Here is a 24,964-nt window from a genome sequence, read left to right on the forward strand (position 1 = left end):
ACAGCTCGCGGGTCGCGCCTGGTTTCCGCCGCGGACGCCGATTGGCTGCCGCCGGCCGCCTCCTGCTGAGCATGCCCAGCATCCTCGGAGGCACCTCGGACAGCTCCCCGTGCTCCGCCCCCCCGCCCCCGCCCCCGCCCCGCTCCCCCCGCCGATTGGCTGCGGAGCTCCCTCCCGCCCCCCTGGCTCTGCCGAGGGGCGGGGCCTTGAGTCCGATGGGGATGGGTCGGTGGGCTTGGGTTTCAGGTCTCTGAGGCGGAGGTCTCACCCTCCAGCCTGTCCCCTCCCCTGCTGAGCGGCTGCGGAGTTTGCCCCTTCCCACCCTCTCTCTGGAAAGACTTGGCCCGGAACCTCCTTGGCCTCAATAGTCTTGGAAGCTGCCTCCGCAAGGGCTCAGGATTCAACGGCCTTCTTGCTTCTGTCTTGGCACCCTGACGAGCTCTGTTACACACCCTCTCACCTCTCTCTCAACCCCTGACAGTCTATGCAGTGTGTGTCTGTGATTGGTCGGGAGGCCCTCGAGAGTCGGCCAGGCTTCGGGGTGCCTGTGGGCAGCTCCCCTTTCCCGCCTCTTGTCCTGCCCACCACTGATTGGTTGCAGAACGCACCCCGCCTCACCTGGAAGTATGCGGGGACGAGGGAGGCGCAAGAGGGGGCAGTGCCTTGACCCGCGATTGGTCTAGATGCTCGCGCTTCAAATGCTCATTGCCTGTCAGCTGAGCCAGGGATAACTGCGTACTTCACGTACTAGCCACCCCCCCCCCGCCACACACACACACACACACACACACACACACACACACACACACGTGGAGAGGATGGCCCATTGCTCCGCCCCGCCATGAACCGGCCAGGGCTAAGAGCTCAGCCAGCTGGCTTCCCATTCATGCCGGGTTTGGTGCGGACAGGCGGCGAGCTCGCGGCGCGCGGGGCAGGGAGCAGCCCCCGAGCCGGGCTGCGGCGGCGCTGCTGATTGGCTGGCCGCTCTCTCGTCCAAGGGCTTTGGGTTCGCGCTCGGACACAACCAATGAGGAGCGAGGGCGCTTTAAGGAGGCGGGCGTTGCTCGACCGCTTCCACTTCTGATTGGCCCAGGGGCTTGCTTGATTGATCCGAAGGCCGGGAGGCGGGAGCCCAGGCCAACGGCTTCAAGCGGCAGTTGGCTTTCGCTCCCTGCGCTTCAAGCGGCTCAGCTCCGGGGCTTGCTGGAGTGTTTTCTGGCGCCCACCACCCCGCAGCTAGCTGAGGAGCTGGAGACGAAGGACGGGCGCTGGGGGACCCTCCAGAGGGGGGCCTGGGACAGCAGGTGCAGACGAAAGTCGGGACGGAGACTGGCCAGCGGGTGGGAGCAAACCCCTCCAGAAGCAGGAGCAGGCAGGCGGGTGCTGTGGCAATCGTAACCAGAGCTCCCGCTCCCGAACCCTTCCGCTGGGCCGCCTTGTGTGCACCATCTCCTTGGCTCCTTCTGGAACCCAGCGAGGGAGCCGATTCCCCTCTGGTTAACGCCCGAGGCTGACTTGTCTCACGTCCTGGCGGGAACAGGCGTTGCTGGGGCTCTGATGAAGGAGGGTTGATCTTGCAGGTGTGGGGTGGGGCCTGATGTGATCACGTGGCCCTGGTTTACCTCATCTACAAATGAGGGTTTTTTTTTGGGGGGGGGGGTGTTTTGGACTTGAATCTGATCCTGAAGGCTTCCCTCCGTGCATATTTTCAAGACCTCAAACTTTTTTGGGCAAATGCATTTGCATTCCAGAAAAGGGTATTTTTTAAAATTATCCTCATCAGATCTTTGCCACTTATTGGCCACTTACACTGAACCAGGCCAGTTTTAAGTGCTTTGCATGCATCATCTAATGGAATTCTTATAACCAGCCCTATTGGACACTTAACTGCGATTATCCTCACTTCACAGATAAACGAATTGAGTTTGGGAGAAGAAATTGATTTCCCTTAAATCTCACCAGGAGTAATTGTCAGAGCTGGAATTTGAGCGAGGCCTGCTGCCGCCTGACTCCAGAGCCTAAGCTCCTAACTCTTGGTATATACTGTCCCCCATCCTAACAGCTATAGGATCCAGAGTGTGGGCACACATGGTCCTGGGAAATCCTCATAGCCATCCCAGGAATATGAATGGTGACAACACCCGTTGGAGCAGACGACCAAGTCTCATAGAGCAGAAGACACTCAGCTCACATAGCTGGTCTGTGACTAAGAATATCACATAAATTGAATCTGAACTCACATTCTTAATCAACACTAGTCTCTTCCCATTTGACAGAGAAACAGGTCCTGAGGAGAAATCAGAGCTGGAATTCAGACCCAGGTCTATCAGAAGCCCCCACCCACCCACCCACACCGGAACCATGTTGCCTCCAGGAAGTAATTGTCTAGTAGATCCTGGGCTGGGTCAGGTGGGGAGTCCTCTCACCCAGCCAACCCTGTCTACAAACAATGACTTCATCTGGTCCCAACTTTGGCTCTAAAGGTGGTTGAGAGTGTATTTCACAGCCCCAGAACTTTGGGGGCCTTTTCACTTAAAAGCTCTAATCAATGCTACAATTTACTGAGCCATTTTTATGACCCAGACAAGGTAGGCATTCTGTATGCATCATCTCACTGAATCCCTATAATAATTCTAGAACATAGGGACTGTTACTGTCCCTATTTTACAGGTGAGGAAACTGAGACCCAGGGAAGGATGTAACATTCCTACGTTTACCAAGCTGAAAGGTGGAAACTTGATGGGAACTCAGAGAACCTGACTGTAGAGCCCTCAAATCTAACTATCTAGCATGTGCAAGCATAAAAAGGTGGAGTGAGCCAGGTGGAGTCTGGGCTCTGGCAAGATGGACTAGAAGGGTTGTCTGCTTGGTTCCAGGGGTTGGACTGTAAGATTAGAGGAGTCAAATGTCTGAAGGGAGTAGAGAAATGACTATTGCTTGTTGAGCAATGCTCCCCCCACCCCCGCCCCTAGTGCCAGACACTGTGTTAACTAAGCTACAATATATGTTGAGAAGCAGGGAGCTTTGTGGTTTCTTAACCGCACTAGACCCAAACTGCCTGGATTCCTATCCTGGCCCTGCTGCTTTCTAGTGTGAGACCTTTAGCAAGTTACTTAACCTCTCTTGGCCTCAATGTCTTCATCTGTAAAACGGGGGAAATGACAGTAAACACATTTCAGGACTATTGAGCGGATTCATAGAACAGTAGCATGCTACTCTTTTTGTCTCCAGTGCCCTGAAACTGAACTGCTTTCTTGCAATCACCATCACTCCTTCTTGACTTTGGCATAAACACTGAAAATTAAGGCTGTTATTTGCAATGGAAAATTCTGGGCAAGGTGTGTTCCCAAAAGAGATAGCAAGTGCAAAGGTTCTGAGACAGGCATGGACTTAATATGTTTGAGATACAGCAAGTAGTCTGGCTAGAGCTAAGCAGATGACTAAGACTCAGGAGCGCAGTTCAACTGCACAGGTGTTCAGAACAGATGTAAAAATGATCCTGTACTTTATGCTTGTTAGAGCATAAAAGACTTTCCCTCAAGCTTTGATCTCTGGAGAAACACAAGGCCATGATTACTTTTGAGGTTTCGGTATCCAAAGTTGCTCAGGAATTTAGAGATGAAGCTTAGAACTCAAGCCTTCTTGGGGTGCCTGGGTAGCTCAGTGGTTGAGCAGACTTTGGCTCAGGGTGTGATCCTGGAGTCCTGGGATCAAGTCCCACATTGGGCTCCCCAGTGGGAGCCTGGTTCTACCTTGCCTATGTCTCTGCCTCTCTGTGTCTCTCATGAATAAATAACTCTTAAAAAACAACAACCTTCAAGCCTTCTTGCTCTCCATCCAGGGCTTGTATGTGGGGATCAGGAGACTTGCATTCACTCAAATATTTACTAAACTCTTGACAGCATATGCCAACTGTGCTGAGCCCTGGAGAAGACTCAGCCCCTTTGAAATCTTTAGATTCAAAGATGTAACCTTCTAGAAAGGAATTAGATCTCAAAACATATCCTTCCAAAAAAAAAAAAAAAAACAAACATATCCTTCCAGAACCAAGTGAAAAATATAGCAACTAAAGCCCAGAAGGAGCACTTAAACCTGGGGTGGGAAAGGAAGAAAAGTGAACAAAGACTTTCCAGAGAGGGTAGTGGCACCTGAGTATATATTTTTGGGGTACTGTTATGTGCTAGGCACGGTTCTTGGTACAAAGTATATGCTGGCAAGAAGAGACCAAATGTATGTGTGCTTGGGCTGCTGTAACAAAATTCTGTAGATGGCATAGTTTAAACAACAGACATTTATTTCTCATGGTTCTGGAGGCTGGAAGCCCAAGATCAAATGGCCAGCAGAGGATTTACCCCAAAGATACAGATTCAGTGAAACGCCGGGACACCTGCACCCCGATGTTTCTAGCAGCAATGTCCACAATAGCCAAACTGTGGAAGGAGCCTCGGTGTCCATCGAAAGATGAGTGGATAAAGAAGCTGTGGTCTATGTATACAATGAAATATTCCTCAGCCATTAGAAATGACAAATACCCACCATTTGCTTCAATGTGGTTGGAACTGGAGGGTATTATGCTGAGTGAAGTAAGTCAGTCGGAGAAGGACAAACCTATGTTCTCATTCATGTGGGGAATATAAATAATAGTGAAAGGGAATAGAAGGGAAAGGAGAAGAAATGTGTGGGAAATATCAGAAAGGGAGACAGAACATGAGAGACTCCTAACTCTGGGAAACGAACTAGGGGCGTTGGAAGGGGAGGAGGGTGGAGGGTGGGGGTGACTGGGTGGTGGGCACTGAGGGGGACACTTGACGGGATGAGCACTGGGTGTTATTCTGTATGTTGGCAAATTGAACACCAATAAAAAGTTTGTTTGGTTTTTTTTTAATTTTTATTTATTTATGATAGTCACAGAGAGAGAGAGAGAGGCAGAGACACAGGCAGAGGGACAAGCAGGCTCCATGCACCGGGAGCCTGATGTGGGATTCGATCCCGGGTCTCCAGGATCGTGCCCTGGGCCAAAGGCAGGCGCCAAACCGCTGCGCCACCCAGGGATCCCCTAAAAAGTTTATTAAACAAAAACAAAAACAAAAAAACAAACAAAATGGCCAGCAGAGTTGGTTTCTCTGGAGGCCTCTCTCCTTGGCTTGCAGATGGCTGCCCTCTCACATGGCCTTTCCCTTGTGCATGCACACTCCTTGGGTCTCTGCTGAGGTGCTACAGGGTGAATGTTGGCATCAATTCGTATATTGAATCCTAATCCCCAGTATGCTGATATTTGGAGATGGGGCCTTTGGGGGGGTGATTAGGTCATAAGGCTGGAGCCTTTATGAATAGGAGCCTTACAAAAAGGCCCCAGAGAACTCCCTGGCCCCTTCCATCATGTGATGTTACAGTAAGAAGACAGTTGTCTGTGAACCAGAAAGTAGGTTCTCACCAGATACCAAATCTGACAGTGCCTTGATCTGGGTGGGACATCCCAGCCTCCAGAACTGTGAGCGCCAGAAAAATAGATCTTTGTTGTTTATAATCTGCCAGCCCACGGTGATCTATTATAGCAACCTGAGCAGACTAAGACATAAGGACACTAGTCCTATTGGATTAGGGGGCCTCCCTACTCTTAGGACCTCATTTAACCTTAATTACCTCCTCAAAGGCCATATCTCCAAATATAGCCACGTTGAGTTAGAGCTTCAATATATGAATTTTGGAGGGGCCACAATTCAGTCTTTAACACAGAATATCTACCATTGAGTGGCTCACAATCTGGTAAGAAATGTGTATTATTTACTTCAGTGGGAAGGAACACAGAAGAATGGTTAAGATGTTGGCTCTGGAATCAGACTGACAGGTTTGGGTCCTGCCTGTATCATTTATCAACTGTGTGAATTTTCTTCTCCTTTCTGTGCCTTGAAAGAATCAAATGAACAGACGCTCGTGAAATTCTTAGAACAGCCCCGGGCACAGAGCAAGTGCTGATTAAATGTTGGCTCTTGTTATTAGTTGCAAGTAAACTTAAAACTATGCTAAGTGCTCTGAAGAAAAATCATAAGATAGATACTTTAAGAAGTAAAATAGAACTCTAACCTGGCCAGGGTTTTCCAGGAAGGCTTCCTCCCGGAAGCGATGCTTCCACAAAGATTTTATGAATAATTACTAACTTGACTAGGAGAGGGGTGAGTCTTCCAGGCAGTGGGAAAATAGGTTCCAGAGCTCTGGGGTGGGAGGAAGCATGGCCCTAAAGTCCATTGCTGCAGGGATGGAGACAGCAAAGCGAGGAGAAGCAGGGGAAGCAGGGGAAAGTGAGGTTGGATGTGTGGGCAGGGCCTAGCAGGGCATGCTCAGGAGTGCTGGCATTTCCTAAGAACCATACAGAGTCAAGGGAAGAGGCATTTATTTTTTTACAGGAAATAATTTAACCCTTCCTGGGAACACTACAAGTACGACCATGTGAACAAGCTTGGGCTGGCCTGCTGCAGACGCACGGCCCAGTGAAAGCCATTGCCCCAGCCACCTCCACCAATTGCCAGCCAGCCATACACGTGAGGGAAACCACCCTAGACCTGATTGCAGCTGCAAGAGTCAGCCCGGATGAGACCCACAGAAGAACTGTGTGACCGGGCTCAGCCCGGATGGTCCCAAAGAATCAAGAGCTAGAAAATAATCATTATTTTTTAAGTTGCTGTGTTTGGGGTGGTTAAGAAAGTCAACTGACATACCCTGGACCAGAGTAATTTCTAGGCAACAAATATCACTTGCCTTGATTCTGGATCTTGAAAGTTGAAAAGTTCTCCCGTTTCTGATCTTCTTTCTTCGCTCTTCTGGATGAATTTTTATGAGATGAACTTTAATGCCAGGGATCTTTTGATAATTCCCCCCCCCCCCCCATAGGACTGGAAATGGCTGTTGGGAAAAAAAAAAAAAAAAAAACTTGCTCTGGTTTGCATCTTCCTATTTCCATTTGCAGGGCATCTGAAAAGGCAGTTAATTAAGGGGAGAAATCATGATTCTATTTCGTATTTTCAATACATCTCTTGGGCTAAATGGCGCGTTCCTAGCTGGGCTCAAGAAGGTGTTGGAGTGGCCAACTCCAAAGTGAAGAGTAACAGCCACCTGCTGGTCAGGGCCAGTAGGAACAAGAACAAAGCCCTGCAAGCTGGAGAGAAGCCCCTCCCTTGCAGTGTCCCTCCAGCGCCCCCTACTGACAAGGCCTAACCTCATGCCGGCTGATAAATCCTGAAATTAAGGCGCAACAAATGGATAGCTGGCGCGGTGAGTAGTGGGGTCCTCAAATACTAATAAAAATTATAGCCATGATAATGGCTAACACTGAATTCTCAGAGCACTTTGTGTCATTTATTTCTGAATCATCAGGAGAAAGTTTATAGGGAGAGGGGAGAGTGGTCCTTTCTGCTCCCAGGGTCTCTGTTCCTTCTTCCCTAGGCTCAGAGCCTGAGGCCTTCTGGGCAGCCAACTTTCCCCCCTGGCAGGCCAGGCCCATTGCGTGGAGCCGAATCCATCTCTGTTCCAAGCCAGGCGTGTGCCCAGGGATGGGCAGTCAGAGCTCTCTCCAACCCCGACATACCGTGCTGGGACAATGGGGCATAATCCAGAGGAGGGACCTTGCCACTTCTGGAAATTCAGACATCCAGACAGGATGTGGATGTGGTGCTAAAATTGCTTGCCTCTCTTCACCGCTAGTTTTAAATTTTTATTTTTACATTTTTTCCCCTCGCACTAATTTCCTCCTATATATATAATATAATTTTTATATAAATATATATAAAATATTTAAAATATATAAAATATATTTTTAAATAAATATATATTTACAAATATTAAAATAAATATAATATATATATATATATATATATATATATATATATATATATATATATTTCCCTTCTTGGTTTTCTTGATCTTCTCTTCCAAAAGGTAAGCTTTTATAAAGGGAGAGATTGAGGTCTGATTTGCTCCCTGCTGGGCCCCCAGATCTAAAACAGTGCCCATGTGAGGTGTGTGCCCATGTTAGGCAAGCAATAAATATTTGAATGAGTCATTTTACTGGAAAGACATTCACAGTTTTACCACCTAGGACAGGGGCAGATGCACCTTGTCTCACCAACATAGCTTCTGGGCCCCAGTCCCTGGGGCTTACAGGTATCCATGAAATTGTCTGCATAAGACTGGTTCTCAGTGGATCTGGACAATTTAGCTCTTATTATTCTAGAGCGCCTTGAATACCCAGGACTTCACATCACCATTCTGGAAGAGTTCCTGTAACAGTGTAAGCTTTTCCATTTAAGAGAGGTTAACCCACATTAGACTGTTGGTGCTCACCCCTAACCCGGGATAAGCAAGGCCACACTGGGGAACCAGCAGCCTCAGTGGCCGGATTTTCCTGAAAGCTGTTCCTGCCTCCAGACCCTTTTAGGAAGTCTGTTCCCTGTTGCCTGCTGTCTCTGATGCTGGACTCTGAGCTCAGTTCAGAGGCGACGACCACTAAAAACTCATTTCTCTACAATGTGTTAAACTATGTACATTAATACTGGCAAAAGAATTTTTGGTAAAAAAAAAAAAAAGAATTTTTGGTAAATTCAGTGAGTTGACCATTTGGTAACATGAACATTTTGTGGGTTGGTTTCTTTCTTTCTTTTTTTTTTTTTAATTTTTTTTTCTTTTTGTGGGTTGGTTTCTAGTGAATTGCCCTGCTTCCTAATTTTCACTCAGTCCTCAGCCATGTGTCATTTCTTTCTGCAGTCCATGCTGAAGACATTTTGAAATTATGCCATCAGATAAAAAATGTCAAATAATGACACCGGTCAGTTAGAACTCTGAAAAAATCAGGATGCAAGCATGAGTATAAATTATTTTTAAAATACCCACCAGTTGCAGAGTAGATAACCATTCCTGAATTAAGGAAAATTACTCATAAAAATAAAAGGACATTTCCCATGCATACAACACCTTTGCTATTTTTGTCTCCTTTTTAGAGTCCTACATATATAGAAACATACGTTCAGTTTTTTCAAATAAACTTTATTTTGGAAGAATTTTAGATTTGCGGAAAAGTTGCAAAGACAGTACAGAGAATTCTTGTGCCCCATTCACCCAGTTTCCCCCAATACTACACAGCCATGATACATTAATCAAAACCAAGAAATTGGAGATACATTCGTTAGATTACTCCTTTCTGCCCCTGGACACCCCCGAGTAAGCATCGTTAAAGTCTCCCCTCCCACCGCCCTCATGTCTAAGAGTCTCCCAAAGAGCCCGAGCAGCTGCGGAAGCTCTTCATCGGAGGTTTGAGCTTCGAAACAATCGATGAGAGTCTGAGGAGCCATTTGAGCAATGGGGGATGCTTCTGGACTGTGTGGTAATGAGAGACCCCAACACCAAGCGCTCCAGAGGCCTTGGGTTGGTCACGCAGGCCACCGTGGAGGAGGTGGACGTGGCCATGAACTCAAGGCCGCACAAGGTGGATGGAAGAGTCGTGGAACCAAAGAGGACTGTCTCCCAGAAGATTCTCAAAGACCCGGTGCCCACTTAACTGTGAAAAAGATTTTTGTTGGTGGCATCAAAGAAGACACTGAAGAACATCATCTAAGAGATTATTTTGAACAGTATGGGAAAATTGAAGTGATTTGAGATCATGGCTGACCGAGGCAGTGGCAAAAAGGGAGGTTTTGCTTTTGTGACCTTTGACGACCAGGACTCTGTAGACAAGATTGTCATTCAAAAATACCACACTGTGAATGGCCACAACTGTGAAGTAAGGAAAGCCCTATCGAAGCAAGAGATGGCTAGTGCTTGGTCCAGCCAAAGAGGCCGAAGTGGTTCTGGAAACTTTGGTGGTGGTCGTGGAGGGAACTTCAGTGGTCGAGGTGGCTTCGGTGGCAGTCGAGGTGGTGGTGGATACGGTGGCAGTGGGGATGGCTATCACGGATTTGGTAATGACGGAAGCAACTTTGGAGGTGGCGGAAGCTATAACGATTTTGGCAATTACAGGAATCAATCCTCAAATTTTGGACCCATGAAAGGAGGAAGTTTTGGAGGCAGAAGCTCTGGCCCCTATGGTGGTGGAGGCCAATACTTTGCCAAACCATGAAACCAAGGTGGCTGTGATGGTTCCAGCAGCAGCAGCAGCAGCAGCTATGGCAGTGGCAGAAGGTTTTAATTACTGCCAGGAAACAAAGCTTAGCAGGAGAGGAGAGCCAGAGAAGTGACAGGGAAGCTACAGGTTGCAACAGATTTGTGAACTCCTGGCCCTCATCTCTCAGTTTCCCTCTCACCCACAGGAGTGGGCATCGGAGTGGAGGGGCCAGGGCAGACATACCCGTTCTGCTGGCTGAGGCCACACTGCTACCAGTCCAGCTGAATGAGCCATATTCTGCAGGTATGTGACCAGATGGAGCCAAGGAAGGTGGTGGCAGATATGGGACAGAGGTGGAAGCCTGCCTACCTGCCCTCTCAGAGGCCAGCTCAACCCCCAGGCCCCCCCAGCGTTTGGCAAGGCCTGACCTGTTTTAACTGCTCAGGTAACATTTGAAAATATTTAGCAGACTCATTCTTTCCTGGATGCCCATCTCATGTCTCACGGTGATATTTTTGTTAACATTTATTTATTGCTTTTGGCAGACACCAATAATCATCATAGACTATTTGGAAAATACAAAAATGCCCAAAGAGTGAAATGGGAAACCCCTGCAAATATCACCTCTTCCTTAATAACCAATGATAAGCTTTGGGGGACTTTGTTTTAACAAGCCTAATGCTAATGTACACATATTTATATTTTTATCAGAAAAGTGATTGTATTGAGCATGCTCTTTTGTAATCTTTTTGCATTGAATAATTTCCCAAGTATTTTCCCATGCATGACTTAAATACTCTTTTGAAATGTGATTTTTAAGGGAAAAACTGATTTTATGAATACCAGCCTCCATTAATTCCACAAACACTCTTTAAAAACTCTCAAATGAAAAGTATATTAACTCTAATGTTTGCTCAGCCCTTGGGTTGGACATCCCTCAGCGAAAGCATGAAGTATTTTCAAGTATGACATCACTCTTTAAAGCAGCACAAGTACAGGAGTCACCTTGATGAACACTGGGCATGATGGAGCCCCAAATATTTGAAATTTTCACACAGCCTGAGCTGTGATAGTATTTCTTTTCTTTTTAAATTTGATTTATTTATTCATGAGAGACAGAGAGAGAGGCAGAGACATAGGCAGAGGGAAAAGCAGGCTCCCCATGGGGAGCTGGATGCGGGACTCAATCCCAGGACCCCAGGATCATGACCCAAGCCAAAGGCAGACCTCAACCACTGAGCCACCCAGGTACCCCACAGATGGTGGATTTCTGCACCCGATCCTGATGACACAGGACTGAGAAAATTCCTGATTCACAATAAAAAGGTCTGTTAGTTCCTGAGCTCTTAGAATGAATGGGGCCCTGAAGCAGGGACTGTTAGAACCCCCATTTCACAGAGAGGCACATTGAGGCTCAGAGAGTGCATTGGGGGTTGTGAGAACCTGGTGCTGCCCCTTTGCCTCCCTCAGAGAGTCTGAGTCACAGACAAGGTTACTGTGAACTTGCTTATGAGGGCACACCCGAATTTAAAAGCAGATTAGGCCAGAATCACCCCCTTTCCTTGACATGTTTATGAGGCAGTCAAATATATGCACAGGGTGATGGAGATTTTCATCCCAGGGCCTCTAGGAAAGCCAGTTAGGTCAGTTAGCCCGGAGCACCTCTTATGTGTTAAAATGCGGTGTGTAGGGGTCTGGGTGGCTCAGTAGGTTAAGGTGTCTAACTCTTGATTTCGGCTCAGGTCATGATCTCAGGGTGGTGGGATCGAGCCCCATGTCAGGCTCTGCACTCCATGTGGAGTCTGCTTGTCCCTCTCCCTCTACTCCTCCCACTTGCTCATTCTCTCTCTCACTCTCTTGCTAAAATAAATAAACAAAAGCTTGAAAAGAATTTTAAAATAAAATATGATGTATATCACATCTACATGATGTTTTAAAATTCTGGCTTGCAAAGTAAAGCTATATGTTGCTCAGTATCTTGAAACCACTTTTCCTGTTTTTGAAAAATAACAACCTTTATAAAAAGTTTTTCAGGGATCCCTGGGTGGTGCAGCGGTTTAGCGCCTGCCTTTGGCCCAGGGCACGATCCTGGAGACCCGGGATCGAATCCCACGTCAGGCTCCCGGTGCATGGAGCCTGCTTCTCCCTCTGCCTGTGTCTCTGCCTCTCTCTCCCTCTCTCTGTGTGACTATCATAAATAAATAAAAATTAAAAAAAAAAAAGTTTTTCAAATATTATAAAGTTACGTGTGGTGTGTAGACCTTCCTCTTCTCAGCCCTCCATTCTGCTCCTCTCCTCAAAGGAGTTCTTCGTGGGGAATACATATATATACGTGTGTATATACACATATATATATAATTTTTAAATTTTTATATAACTTAATTTTTAAATAATTTTGATAAAAATGAGCTCGCTTATGTATCCTGTTCTGTAAGCCTTGTTTACTTAACAACAGATCAAGATGATCTGTGATGCATCTATACCCTGGAATGGATTGCAAAAGTTAAAAAAAAAAAAAAGATGGATTCATAAATATTGACATGGAAAGTTACCATAACATATAGTTAAGTGAAGAAAGCAAGTCACAACACAGTATTTTATTTTATTTTATTTTAAAGATTTGTTTATTTATTCAGTCAGAGAGAGCAAGAGAGAGGCAGAGACACAGGCAGAGGGAGAAGCAGGCTCCATGCAGGAAGCCCAATGTGGGACTCGATGCCGGGTCTCCAGGATCACACCCCGGGCTGCAGGCAGTGCTAAACCGCTGCGCCACCAGGGCTGCCCCACAGTATTTTAAAGCATGATTCTGTGAAACATGTGTGTGCACTTATGTAAATATCTAGAGATGTGTTGATATAAACTTTTGAAAAGCCATAAGGGACATTCATCATGTGTTGATAGCAATTATCGAGGGGGAGTGGGCCAGATTTGGGGAGGGGTTTTGATTTACCAGGGAACGAAACGTGGGATGCTTCCATTTCTAAATTTTTATAATCTTTAAGCAGAAGGGTTACAAATGATCTTGGAGGGTTTTTTTTTTTTAAGGTTTTCTTTATTCATGAGAGACACACAGAGAGAGGCAGAGACACAGGCAGAGGGAGAAGCAGGTTCCCTGTGGGGAACCCAAAGCGGGACTTGATCCTGGGACCCCGGGATCATGACTTGAGCCAAAGGCAGACACTCAACCACTGAGCCACCCAGGCGTCCCTGATCTTGGAGTTTTTAAAGTATTTTTTTCCACTCTTTTAAACATTATTCTAAAAACATTGACCCATTTCTTTAAAAAGAAAAGACCAGCCCTGAATATGTAGCTATAGGAATAAAAGTACTGTATGTGGTTTGCAAGTTTTTCTCCTCTGCATTTCTTGGAGATTTTTCCATGTTAAAGTAAAGCATTATATTTTACCACTGTGTGGTATTCTAGACTATAGACATAGCACAACTAACTTAACCATTCCGCTACAGAGGCTCATTTAGGTCACTGTAATGAACATCCTTATATATACTTTCCAATTATTTATACCATTATGACATCTTTTTCCATTGGCTCACATAGCTCTGTCTTCTTAAATAGCCACAAGAAATCCAGTCCAAGGATATAACATGAGTTGTACAACCCACCCCCTGCTGATGGATGTTTCCAGTTTTTCACCCTAACAAAAAAACCTCTTTGACCATTACAGGTTTTTTAAAGTGTATTTTAAGGGATGCCTGGGTGGCTCAGTCAGTTAAGCGTCCCTTTTGGCTCAGGTCATGATCCCAGGGCCCTGGGATGGAGTCCCTGGTTCGGGCTCCCTGCTCAGCGGGGAGCCTGCTTCTCTCTCTTCTCTCCACTCGTGCTCTCTCTCACTATCTCTGTCTCTCTCTCTCAAATGAATAAATAAAGTCTTTTTAAAATAAATAAAAGTATATTTTAAAAAAGGTAATATCTGAATTCAGCGTTTGCAGACCATCGGCAGACCAGTGGAGTAAATGAGGACCCTGGGAAATGTCATTTGGTGGGGAAGGAAGCCAGACCCTCTTGGCAGGTCCTAACTGCTATAAAACGGACAGAGGTTGGCCTGCTTGAGAGGGGACACTCATGAGGATGAGATGCGATGCCTAGAGTGTTTACTGTCTGTCATGCACCCACTAGAGAACTTGCTGGAAGTTACAGCCCCTAGGAGGAGGCTACCTGCCACCTGTAGCAGCCCAACAGCCCTGCGCTCTAATTTTCCTTTGACAAATCATCCCACTTCCCAACACCATCCTTAGCAGCAGTAGTAATTCAGGTACCCTCCCTTCCCCAGCCAAAGGATGGGCCTAGACTCTAAACTAAGACAATGAGATTGAATCCCCGACCTTGGCTCCAGTTGTCGGGAGTGGGGCCTCTCTTACTGGTACGTGGCTTAGCCATAAAGATGTAAGTCTGATGTTGCCAGAAAAATCCTGTCTGAGAATGAAGCAGGTTTCCTGGGAACTTAGATTGAGCTCCTGGATCCAGACATGCCTGAAGCCAGCAATAATTGAGTCAGTTACACAAGCCAAGAAACTCCTTGTTATGTTTCAGTCAGGGCCGGTCAGGTTTCAGCCACTTCCGTCAGAAGAGTTCTTGAGCATTTGCCTTCGACCCAGAAGAAAACGAATTAATTCATTCAACCAGTATTTATTGACTATCGATGCTTGTCCCTCTGCTGGGGACAATACAGTGACCGTGACAGAGCTTGACCCTCCCCTCATGGCAGTCACAGTCTACCAGAGAATCAACAATCACGAACTATTTAGCAGAAGTGCCAACCATGCAGGAGGCGCTCGGGGAGCTGCAAGAGAGGCCTTGGGGATGGGGTAGTGGGATCCGGGAATGGTCCCCTGAGGGCAGGACTTTAAGCTGATGCTGAAAGATGGGCCAGGAATCAGCAAAGTGAAATGAGGTCAAGGGCTAGGGGTCCATGTACACATGTCCAAGTCCTGGCAGGGCTCAGAAAGCTGGTGAAAGTTCTTCAGAGTGGAGGGAGGGATGGTTGAGGGAGGTGGTAAGGGGAGAGGTGAGGAAACGGGCACAGGAGGAGGAGGAGGAGGAGGAGGAGGAGGAGGAGGAGGAGGCCGAGGCGTGCTGGTGGCCTTCCCTTCTTGTTCCTCACAAGGTGGTGTAGAAGTACATAGCTATCAGCATCACGGGGAGCTGGATGAGGAGGCAGTCAGGTGAGGGGCGCTCCAGCCCCGCACCCACACCCACACCCCACCTAGCCCGCAGGCTCCCGCCTCTCACCGTCCACATGAGGATGGCAAACCCAAACCACGAGATACCCCATGTGTAGCTGTCGATGGCGTGGCCGATGTGCTCGAAGCAGCCCTGCGCAGGGGGAACACGGTGCTCTGAGGAAATGCCCCGGCTAGCACTGAAGGGGAGTCAGGGTGTGCCCTTCCGAAGGTCACTTCCTTCCCCAGCCTTGGTTTTCTCACCCGTGCAGCGGGGATTGTGGGTGTCACCGCCCAGAATGGTTCTGGGGAGCCGGGGATGTGATGCTGACCCCCAGCCCCGCCCGAGGAGGTGCCCAGGAGGGGGGTGGCTAGGACAGCCTGAGGGCCACTTGGTTTAGAGCTGGCTTTCCATGCTGCCCCCAAGTTCCAAGGGTTCGAAATCTACCTGCCTTTAGGATCCGGGCAGTTTTGATACCTCCCCATTTAGGAATGAGGCCCAGTGGGGCCCAAGCCTCAGAGCAGGCCCCTGCCTGGACTGGGAAGCGGCTCAGAACCCAGGCTCAGGTGTGCGGCCTGGAGTCCGGGGCTGCGCTCCAGCTCGGCCACTCGTTAGCTATGGCACCTAGGAATGGTTCTGACTCCCTGAGCCTCATTTTGCCCAGCCGTGAAGTGACGATTCCCGACAGCGCTGGCCTCCGAATCGAATCGTGGGGAGTCCATGAAATGACGCCCCGCGCGCACTGGCACTGGCGGCGAGGACGGTCGGTGCAGGTGCAGGTGCAGGCTCTCCCGACACTTGATCTAAGACGGAGGCTGGGTCACTTGGGTGGCTCAGCGGTTGAGTCTCTGCCTTTGGCTCAGGGTGTGATCCCAAGGTCCTGGGATCGAGTCCCACATCAGGCTCCCCATGGGGAGCTTGCTTCTCTCTCTGCCTATGTCTCTGCCTCTCTCTCTCATGAATTAAAACAAACAAAAAAAAAAAGATGTGAGGCTGCAGGGCCCCGAGGCAGCCACAAGCCCACAGGGGCATGGGAAGAGGTCCTCACCCCCTCTGCTTCCTCGCTCTGCCTCTGCACGCACCTTGCACTAGTTAAAGCGCCTACCTGGGGCCCGACTCAAATCCAGTCCCAGCTCCATCCCTCACTGGCAGGTGAACTCAGTTTCACCTTCCTTAAAATGGGATCATTATAAGCGTTGACCCTGTACAGCGTAGAGGCTCAATAAACATCGGCTGTTGTGGCTGTTGTGCCCTTGCCGGGATTCCTGTTGCCCTTATTCCCAGACAACCTGAGAAAAAGTCGCAGGTGCCAGCTCCGGATCACACAGACCCTGTGCCTCCCCAGGGCTTGCAGGGACGGAGGGACAGATGGGGAGAGGGCGGAGACCGCCAGAGGGAGGGGGAGAAAGGAAGAAGCCAGAGTGGGGAGGAGGAGAAGAAAGTGGGAGGAAGAGATAAAGAACCAGAGGGGGCGGGACAGACTGACGCACAGACAGGTGAGCGCGCGGGCAGGGACGCACCTTGGTGAACAGGTAGTCCGTGTGACCCAGGCGGCAGCCCTCTTCATTGAGGGGGATGAAGTTGCCATTCCGCCGACAGCACAGCGGAGGCCAGGGGAACACCACCTCCGGGGTGGCTGCCCGGAAGGCTGACGTGAAGTTCACCCAGTCCATGGGACCAGACGTGCCACAGCACTCTTGCTGGAGAGAAAGGCAGGGGGGAGGCAGGCCCTGGCTCAGAGAGGACAGCCACTCACCTGAGGTCACGGACGGAGGAAGGGCCAGGTTGGCCACAGCTGGACCCGACTTCCCTAACCACCCCCCATCCGGGCCTGGGCCTCAAAGTTGGGGGCGGGCAGTGTCTTGTGTGTGAACCGGGAGCAGAAGATACTGCTGGGCACCTAGAGGCTGATGGGGGCTTTGTTTTTCTTTTTTTAAGATTTTATTATTTATTTATTCATGAGAGATACAGAGAGAGAGAGAGAGGCAGAGACGCAGGCAGAGGGAGAAGCAGGCTCCATGCAAGGAGCCCGACGTGGGACTAGATCCAAGGTCTCCAGGATCACACCCTGGGCCCAAGGCGGCGCTAAACCACTGAGCCACACTGGCTGCCCCCGATGGGGGCTTTGAGTCAAACCCACACTTGTGACTCATTCTAAAATTCTTTTGAATTAGCTCTCAACCAAATTTGAGGTAAATGACACCAAAAGAAGGATTTCTGGCTTCTTCTGGCCCCTGCGGGTGTTTTAATTGGTAGCTCTGAATGATGAGAACATAGGCTCCTTCAAATATGAGTTCCAGTCCTGGCTAGCTGTGGGACTTGAACCAAACTGGGACCTCAGTGTCCCCTGGGTCTTCAGAATTCTTCTCTTGTTCCATATCACGTTGGGTTTAATTAAGAAGGTGGCTTCTGGGGGGTGCAGTCAGTTGGGCATCTGACTCTTGGCTTCGGCTCAGGTTGAGATCAGTCGTGATCCCAGGGTTGTGGGGTCAGGCCCTGCGTTGGGCTCTGAGTGTCTGCTTGAGACTCTCTCTCCCTCTCCCTCTGCTCCTTCACGCCCCCCCACACACACACACCCACGCGCGCGCTCTCTCTCTCTCACTCTTTCAAATAAGTAAAAAAGTGAATATTAAAAAAGAGGAAAAAAAAAAGAATGTGGCTTCTGGAAACTGGTGGCCTGGGTTTGCATCCTTCCGGTTCTCTGGCCTACCAGCTATGTGACCTTGTATAAGCCACTCGACCTTTCACCTTGGTTTCTTCATGGCTAAAAAGCTGACCTCCCTTATGGGGTGGTTGTGTGGATTAAATAAGCTTTAAAAATGCTTATTTAAACAACAAAAGTGGGCAGCCCGGGTGGCTCAGCGGTTTAGCGCCGCCTCCAGCCCAGGGTGTGATCCTGGAGACCTGGGATCAAGTCCCACGTGGGGCTCCCTGCATGGAGCCTGCTTCTCCCTCTGCCTGTGTCTGTGTCTCTATCTCTCTCTCTCTGTGTATCTCATGAATAAATAAATAAAATTTAAAAAAATAAAAAAAAAATAAACAACAAAAGTTAGTGCTCATTAAATGTTCATTATTATGATTAGCCTCATTATTAAGAAAGTATCTGCAATGGTCAAGAGCAGGGGCTCTGAGGGACGCCTGGGTGGCTCAGTGGTTGAGCGTCTGCCTTTGGCTCAGGTCGCGATCCTGGGGTCCTGGGACCGAGTCCCGCATCGGGCTCCCTGCATGGAGCCTGTTTCTCTCTCTGCCTGTGTCGTGTCTCTCATGGATAAATTTTTAAAATCTTAAAAAAAAAAAAAAAAAAAAGAGAGCAGGGACTGTGGATCTAGGATGTTAGATTTTGATCCCAGCTTATCAACCATGTGACATTGGGCAAGTAACGTTCCCTTTTCTGGGTCTAACTCTTCTGGAAAGAGGCCATGACTAGCCCTGCCTCCCAGAAGAACCACAGGACTGGGTATCATCTACCAGTGGGTATAATGGGACCCCTCCTACTTCTGGGGTCCAGAGCCATGGGTGCCCCTGCTCTCCCCACCCCCTCACCCCCTCAATGCCCCTCGTCCACCTCAATCATAATGCGGTCCCAGAGGCGAGTCAGTTCCTGGCCCTGGTCCGTGTCTGCACTGTAGAAGGTCAGCATCTGCTTGGTAATCAGGGATGGGTTGGACACCATCTGCGGAGGTCCAGGTAGAACAGGGTCCAGTGGGACTAGATCGGGAGGGGGTCAACCTCCACTCCACCCCCAGACCCAGACCCTTGCCACCCTTCCCCCAGGTCATGCCCCTCCCCTGGTCTCTGCCCAGCTCACATAGTCGCGATGAGTGTAGGACGTGATGCAGGAGGCGCACTCGAAGATGTAGACGATGAGCATGAGCACCAGGTACTGGGGAGAGATGGGGTCAAGGCTTTTGCCTTTTCTGTATGTTTGAAAATTTTTTATAATAAAATGTTAGGGGAAAATGGAATCAACAAAAATATGTAAAGTATTGCCTGAAATTAATTATTGGTCTGGATGCAGTAAAATGAATGTCTGTTGTAGGAAAAAAAAAAAAGACACTCTTCAGACAACCCAAGAACGCAGAGCAGGTATTGGAAGATAGACATGAAGGAACGTGGGTGAATTTGTAGGGTGTACCAGGTGGCATGGTGGTTGTGCATAAAAAGAAAAAAAAAAGCTCTTTCCTCATCCCTCACCCTCTCCCTTAAAGCGACACGGGGTGGAATGTGGATGTGCCAACTCCTCTGCCAAGAGACGAGGTGATGCAGCATAACAGGCCTGGCTGCTCTAAAAACATCCTTATCACTCAGAGAAATGTGCGCTCGAGTATTTACAGGTAAATGACTTGGTGTCTGGAATGCACGTCAAGATACCCCAGAAACAAGAATGTGGGCAGAGGGTGGAGCAGAGGGGAGCAGGCTGGCCAGTCTGCGGTCGATATTGTTGAAACCAGGTGATAGGTACGCCGGGTTCAGGCCATTCACTCTATGTTTGAACTCTATGTTTGAAGTTTCCCATAGCAATTTTTAAAAAAAAAATTCCGTGTCTTGGTTAATGACAAACCAATAGGCGAGACAGACACAGATATATATATATATTTTTTTTTTTTTTTGCCAGTGGGGTGAGCTTTGAGGGCTTTGGTTAAATTTTTATGTCAAAGAATTGCATGCACGAAAGAAAGAAAAAAAAAAAGAGAAGAGACTTTCCAAGGCTCCATGTTACTTACGATGAAGTCAGAGTCCTTCCCGAGGCTGGAGAGACTCCCCGACAGGCCCACTTCCCTTTCTCGCCCCCATCCTGCGTGCCCACCGCCCTCTGTACCCTCACCCGGCCCTCATCACCAGTCCCTCACTCCCACCCCCTCTTGGCTGGCGGGGGGTTGGGGGGCTCTCTGGCTTCAGAGCCTTTGCTCTTGCTGTTCCCTCCCCCAGGAACGCTTATCCTGCAGACCCGGGGCTCCCTCCCTCAGGTCCCCAGGCCTTTGCCTTCTCTGCCTGCAGGTGACCCCATCCCCTTCCCCAGCTCCAGATCCCCCTTCCCTCCTCACTGTCCACAGTTGGAGCATCCTCCCCCAGGGCAAGGGCTTCTCTGTTTTCTCTCTGGATCGCCCCAGTGCCCTTGTGCAGGATTTGGCCCCCGGTTCTTACTCCGACAACATTTGCCGATTAAATGAGCAGCTGCTCCTGGGAACCTAAAAGGCCTCAAATTGCACAAGAATCACAGTGTTGGCTCTGTGTCGGGGGGGCCAGGATTGGAACGCCTGCCTTCTCTATCACCCCAGGCCCTTGGCCCCTTTGAGCTTCGGTTTTCCCGTCTGGTAAATGGGTAGAGAAGCAGCAACATCAGAGGGCTGCTGGGGACATCGAGGGGGCTGATGCTTAGTCCGGTGCCAGGCACAGGAGAGGTCCTTGGCAAGTGTGGGTTCCTGTGGTGGTGGTTATTCCTGGCAGAAAATAAGGGGAAGGCTCAAGCTGAACTGCTCAGGTTTAAATCCGGGCTCTGGGGGGTGGAGTGGCTGTCATTGGCTCAGGTCGCGATCCTGGGATCGAGTCCCGCATCAGGTTCCCCACAGGGAGCCTGCTTCTCCCTCTGCCTGTGTGTCTCTCATGAATAAATAAAAATTTAAAAATAATAATCAATCAATCCTGGCTCTGTCACCCACTCACTGTGCACTTCCCTGAGCCTCAGTTTCAACTCTGTCAAATGGGCTCGCGACGATGATGGCATCTCCTGGTGGGTTGTGAGGAATAAATGCACCGATCTGTGCAAAGCATTTAGAATGCACTGAGCACCCCTTACATGGTAGCTGTGCTGCTACTGCGGTTTCCACAGAGCTCACGAGCACAGACTCGGCCCAGCCAGCTGAGGTCCCCACGCATCCCAGGCCTGCCACGCAGGAGCCGTCCTCCTGGGCAGAGCATCCTTCCCTTCCTCTCTGTGCCCTAGTTTTCTCTGGAAGTTGAGGGTGGCAGCCGCGCCCCGTTCCCGGGCTATGGCAAGATTAAACAGAGTGGCTGCGTGAGGCCCACGCGGCGCCCGGCGGGACACACTGGTGGCTGCGGTGGCGCTGGCTGCCCCGGCCCTGGCCGCCCGCGCCCTCCCCGGGGCCTCACCGTGACGATCATGGACCGGCGGCGGCACAGCGCTGCGCCCACCCCAAGGCTGGCCACCACGAAGAAGGAGAAGCCGCAGAAGATGGCGATCCAGGCGCCAGCGAAGACGTCATCCTTGCCCGAGACGCCCATCAGTGGGTACACGCGGTACTGGTCAGCGGTCACCCACACGGTCTCGGCGAACAGGGCCAGGCCTGACAGCTGCACGGGGCGGCGGGTTAGAGAGGGTCCTGCCAGCCTGCACGGCCCTCGGTGGTGGGCGCGCTGGGGGGCGAGGGCGCCGCCTTGCATCAGCAGGGGTGGGGCTGGGGGGCTGGGGGGGGCTGGGGGCGGGGAGGGGGGGCTGGGAGGCTGGGGGGCGGGGGCTGGGCAGGTGGGGCTGGGTAGTTGGGGCTGGGCAGAGGCCAGAATGGAAGGGGCCTGGCAAGACTCCTGCACCCCCCAACATCTCCAGCTGCCAGTTGCTCCGAGGATCCAAGGAGATGCCACATGCAAAGCCCCAGAGCACATGACTGGAACAGAGGAGCCCCTCCGGCACCCTGCCCTCCCTCCAATAGTGTTACTCCAGAGCAGGGGGATCTGGGCAGGGTCTGAACAACTACACAGGCGCCAACCCTCCGACCCAATCCTGCCCGCGCAGGACAGCGACGATCATAAACCCACAAGGTTATTCCCGAGTGACCGCGGAGAAGGAACCAGCCTGCCACAGGGGAGCACTCTGTAGTGGTGGGAGAGGGCGGGAGGCTCTCTGCGGACTCACGTGGAGTGGCCCACAGACTAGGTGAGCAGGAGAAACTGGGAGGCACAGAACAGGACGTGCAATGAGCTGTATTTTGGACAGAAAGGGAAGAAAACGGGTATCGTGCTCTTTCCTATGCGCTTGTATATTTGCTTAAAGAAACGTTGGAGAACCTAAAAATCTAGGCACCCCTAGGGATGAGAGACGGGGAGCAAGGAGACAGGAAGGCTGCTCCGTGGATACCTTTGGTGACAATCAAAATGCTCGCAGAGCACTGGGTGTGCACACACCCCGCGCCAGTCCTAGTGACGCTCCGTGGTGCTCGGTGTTACCAGCCCAGGGCACGGCTGCTGTTCCGGCCAACACAGCCAGGAGCCACATGCGCCCCGCTCTGGTCTAAGCACATTAATCCAATAACTCATCCGCACTCCTATTTTTCTCTCCATCTACAGATGAGAAAACTGGGGCCCAGAGATGTTGTGTTGCTGGTCCCAGATCCCACGGGAGAAAGTGGCAGAGCTGGGATTTGAACCCAGGCTGTCTGGTCCCAGAGCCATGTACAGATAGCACGTTTTTAAAAAATTAAATATTGGGGATCCCTGGGTGGCACAGCAGTTTAGCGCCTGCCTTTGGCCCAGGGCGCGATCCTGGAGACCCGGGATCCAATCCCACGTCGGGCTCCCGGTGCATGGAGCCTGCTTCTCCCTCTGCCTGTGTCTCTGCCTCTCTCTCTCTCTCTCTCTGTGACTAACATAAATTTAAAAAAAAATTAAATATTAATGAAAAGACGTGGCCATGGTTAATATTCATCACTGTGGGCCTCCTGGGCCCCAGCAGGCACTTTATGTCTAGAATCGTGGTAATGAGGATAGCATTTGTCAAGCACCGTTTCTGAGCTGAGGGCCATCCGGGGAATAATCCACTAACAATCCCCACGATGGGGACACGATCCACATAGTTGGGGAGGCAGAGAAGTAGAGCGGCTCGCTCCCGCTTACAGAGCTGGGGGGCGGCGGAGCTGGGACTGGAATCCAGGCTGCTCTGAGCCGGCAGCCTGCAGTGTTGGCCGTGGCAGTGGGACTGGGGGGTGTCCTGGGACCTCAGCCCCCACCCCAGGGCTGTCCCCTCCTCCCCACCTGCCTGCTGGGCGCCCAGCACGGGAGGGGGGCGCTCACCAGAATTATGATGTTGCCCACCACCAGCAGTCCCACCACGACCGGAGACCCCTTCTCGGCCTCTGTTGCCGCTGAAGCCATAGTCCTGCCGGGGGCCCAGGAGCAGGAATGAGGCCAGGGAGAGGAGGGCAGGGGGGAAGCCCAGCGGGCCCCAGCACCCTCCCTCCCGGGCCCAGCTGGCCGCTGGGCCCCGCTGGCAGGTCGAGTGAATCCTCCCGTAACCTGGGCGGGGGGGCCACCGGGCGGAAGGGAGGGCCGTGGCTCAGGTTGTCACTGGCCAGGGCGCCCCAGGTCCCCCGCTCTGCAGACCCCAGAGCCTGCTCCTCACCTGCCCTGTCCGTGCCTCCGTGGCCAGCCCCTCCCACGGCAGCGCCCCTATATAAGCCCAGGCCTCCTCGGGCCTCTCCAGGAGGGGGCAGGTGTCAGGAGGAGGGACGAGGGGTCAAGCAGGCCGACCAGCAAGGAAGTTTTATGAGCCCCCCCCAAACACACCCAAGTGATTTATAGACCTGAAATTCAAGATTGTGCTCGTGTCTGGCGACATGAGCAGGGTGACGCGCCCAAGGCCTGGTTCCCAGGCTGCCGTGCTGGTGGAGGGGGTGGCTTGGGAGGGTGAGTGCCCCACTTGTCTCTCCTCAGGACCGGGGTCTTCCTGGGAGCGGGGGAGACCCCAGGCGGAGCCACAGGTGCCTCCTGAATCCCAGCGCTTCAGTCCTGTGCTCTCCGAGGCTGGGAGCCCAGGGGGAGGCCCGGACAAGGACCCCAGCGGCTAGGACAGGGCTGGACCAGGCCAAGGAGGTGGGGAGGAGTGGGGGCAGGCGGGAGGGCAGCTCAGGAGGCTGAGGACATGGGCTGCAGGCTGAGGGGAGACCTGCTTGAGGCAGGTGGGTGAGGAGAGCTCCAGGCGAGTGTATGAGGGGGGAAGAAGAGAGCGTGCTAGAAAAAGAGAGAGAGCACACTGATCGGGCTGGGTGGGCGAAAAGCCCCCCACCCCCCACCCCCAAGGACAAAGCAGGGTCAGAGCAGGAGCTGTGGGAAATGTCTTCAGGCCACAGAATCAGAGATGGAGGTTGAAATCCCAGTTCGGCCTCCTTTGGGCTGCGCAACTTGCTATGTGCGTTTGCCCACCTGCAGAATGGGGATCATCACACAACTGTCCTCGGTAGCAGTGGGACTGAGGGCCCGGATGTCTGCAAAGGCTGTCCTCTGGCCCTGTGGACTGCAAGTCGCCACCTGCACCGGCAACGCTCCCGAGAGGCCCACTTTTCGCCCGATGGTGCCCCCTAGTGTCACAGGGCTGCTTCCTCAGGTGAAAATGGCTTGGGGCACCCAGTCCCCCGCGAGAGACCCTTCCCTCCCTCCCTCAGTTCTCAAGCATCAAGGCACCGTGTTTTCTCTCTGAGCTGGAGCTCTCTCGGTGCATGTGAAATGGGCAAATAAATGGAACTGGAAGCTTCAGTGTTAAGACAATGACTTGGTAATAAAATACAGGAGATGTGTTCTGATTAAAATTAAAATGAGTAATTTGGTTTGTAGTCAATCCACTTTACATTTAAAATGGTTTTTCTCTGTTGATTTACATTTACGTTAAGGACTAATAGAAAATTTTAAATAATAATGTACATGACCTGTCAAGTACATTTTATGAGCTTTAGCTAAAATACCTTGGT

General features: G+C 50.7%; 1 protein-coding gene across 3 annotated transcripts; it reads right to left on the reverse strand.

Annotated features, from left to right (window-relative positions):
• Positions 1–14,719: 14,719 nt before the first annotated feature.
• Positions 14,720–23,747, reverse strand: UPK1A (uroplakin 1A). 3 transcript variants are annotated; one of them, XM_035704447.2, is made up of 8 exons: positions 23,623–23,747; positions 23,295–23,379; positions 21,381–21,581; positions 19,078–19,152; positions 18,835–18,909; positions 16,790–16,969; positions 15,339–15,422; positions 14,720–15,251 (listed from the first exon to the last, which is right to left on the reverse strand). In XM_035704447.2, the coding sequence occupies exons 2-8, from the start codon at positions 23,373–23,375 to the stop codon at positions 15,207–15,209; spliced, it is 741 nt and encodes a 246-aa protein (XP_035560340.1). In that variant the 5' UTR covers positions 23,376–23,379; positions 23,623–23,747; the 3' UTR covers positions 14,720–15,206. The 3 variants fall into 3 exon arrangements, with proteins under 3 accessions (XP_035560340.1, XP_025277552.1, XP_035560343.1); XM_025421767.3 differs by having other exon boundaries at positions 18,835–18,942; positions 23,623–23,738; XM_035704450.2 differs by lacking the exon at positions 23,623–23,747 and adding an exon at positions 22,044–22,206 and having other exon boundaries at positions 18,835–18,942.
• Positions 23,748–24,964: the final 1,217 nt, after the last annotated feature.

This window comes from Canis lupus, chromosome 1 (genome assembly GCF_003254725.2).
Source record: "Canis lupus dingo isolate Sandy chromosome 1, ASM325472v2, whole genome shotgun sequence".
Lineage (NCBI taxonomy): Eukaryota > Metazoa > Chordata > Mammalia > Carnivora > Canidae > Canis > Canis lupus.

Excerpts from the sequence above, each read along its gene's own strand:
- UPK1A (XM_025421767.3), bottom strand. The coding sequence starts at position 23,375 with ATGGCTTCAGCGGCAACAGAGGCCGAGAAGGGGTCTCCGGTCGTGGTG. Across the intron at positions 16,970-18,834 it reads GGGACCGCATTATGATTGAG|CAAGAGTGCTGTGGCACGTC; the intron begins GTGGACGAGGGG and ends CTTTCTCTCCAG. Across the intron at positions 15,252-15,338 it reads TTGCCATCCTCATGTGGACG|CTCCCCGTGATGCTGATAGC; the intron begins GTGAGAGGCGGG and ends CTCCTCATCCAG.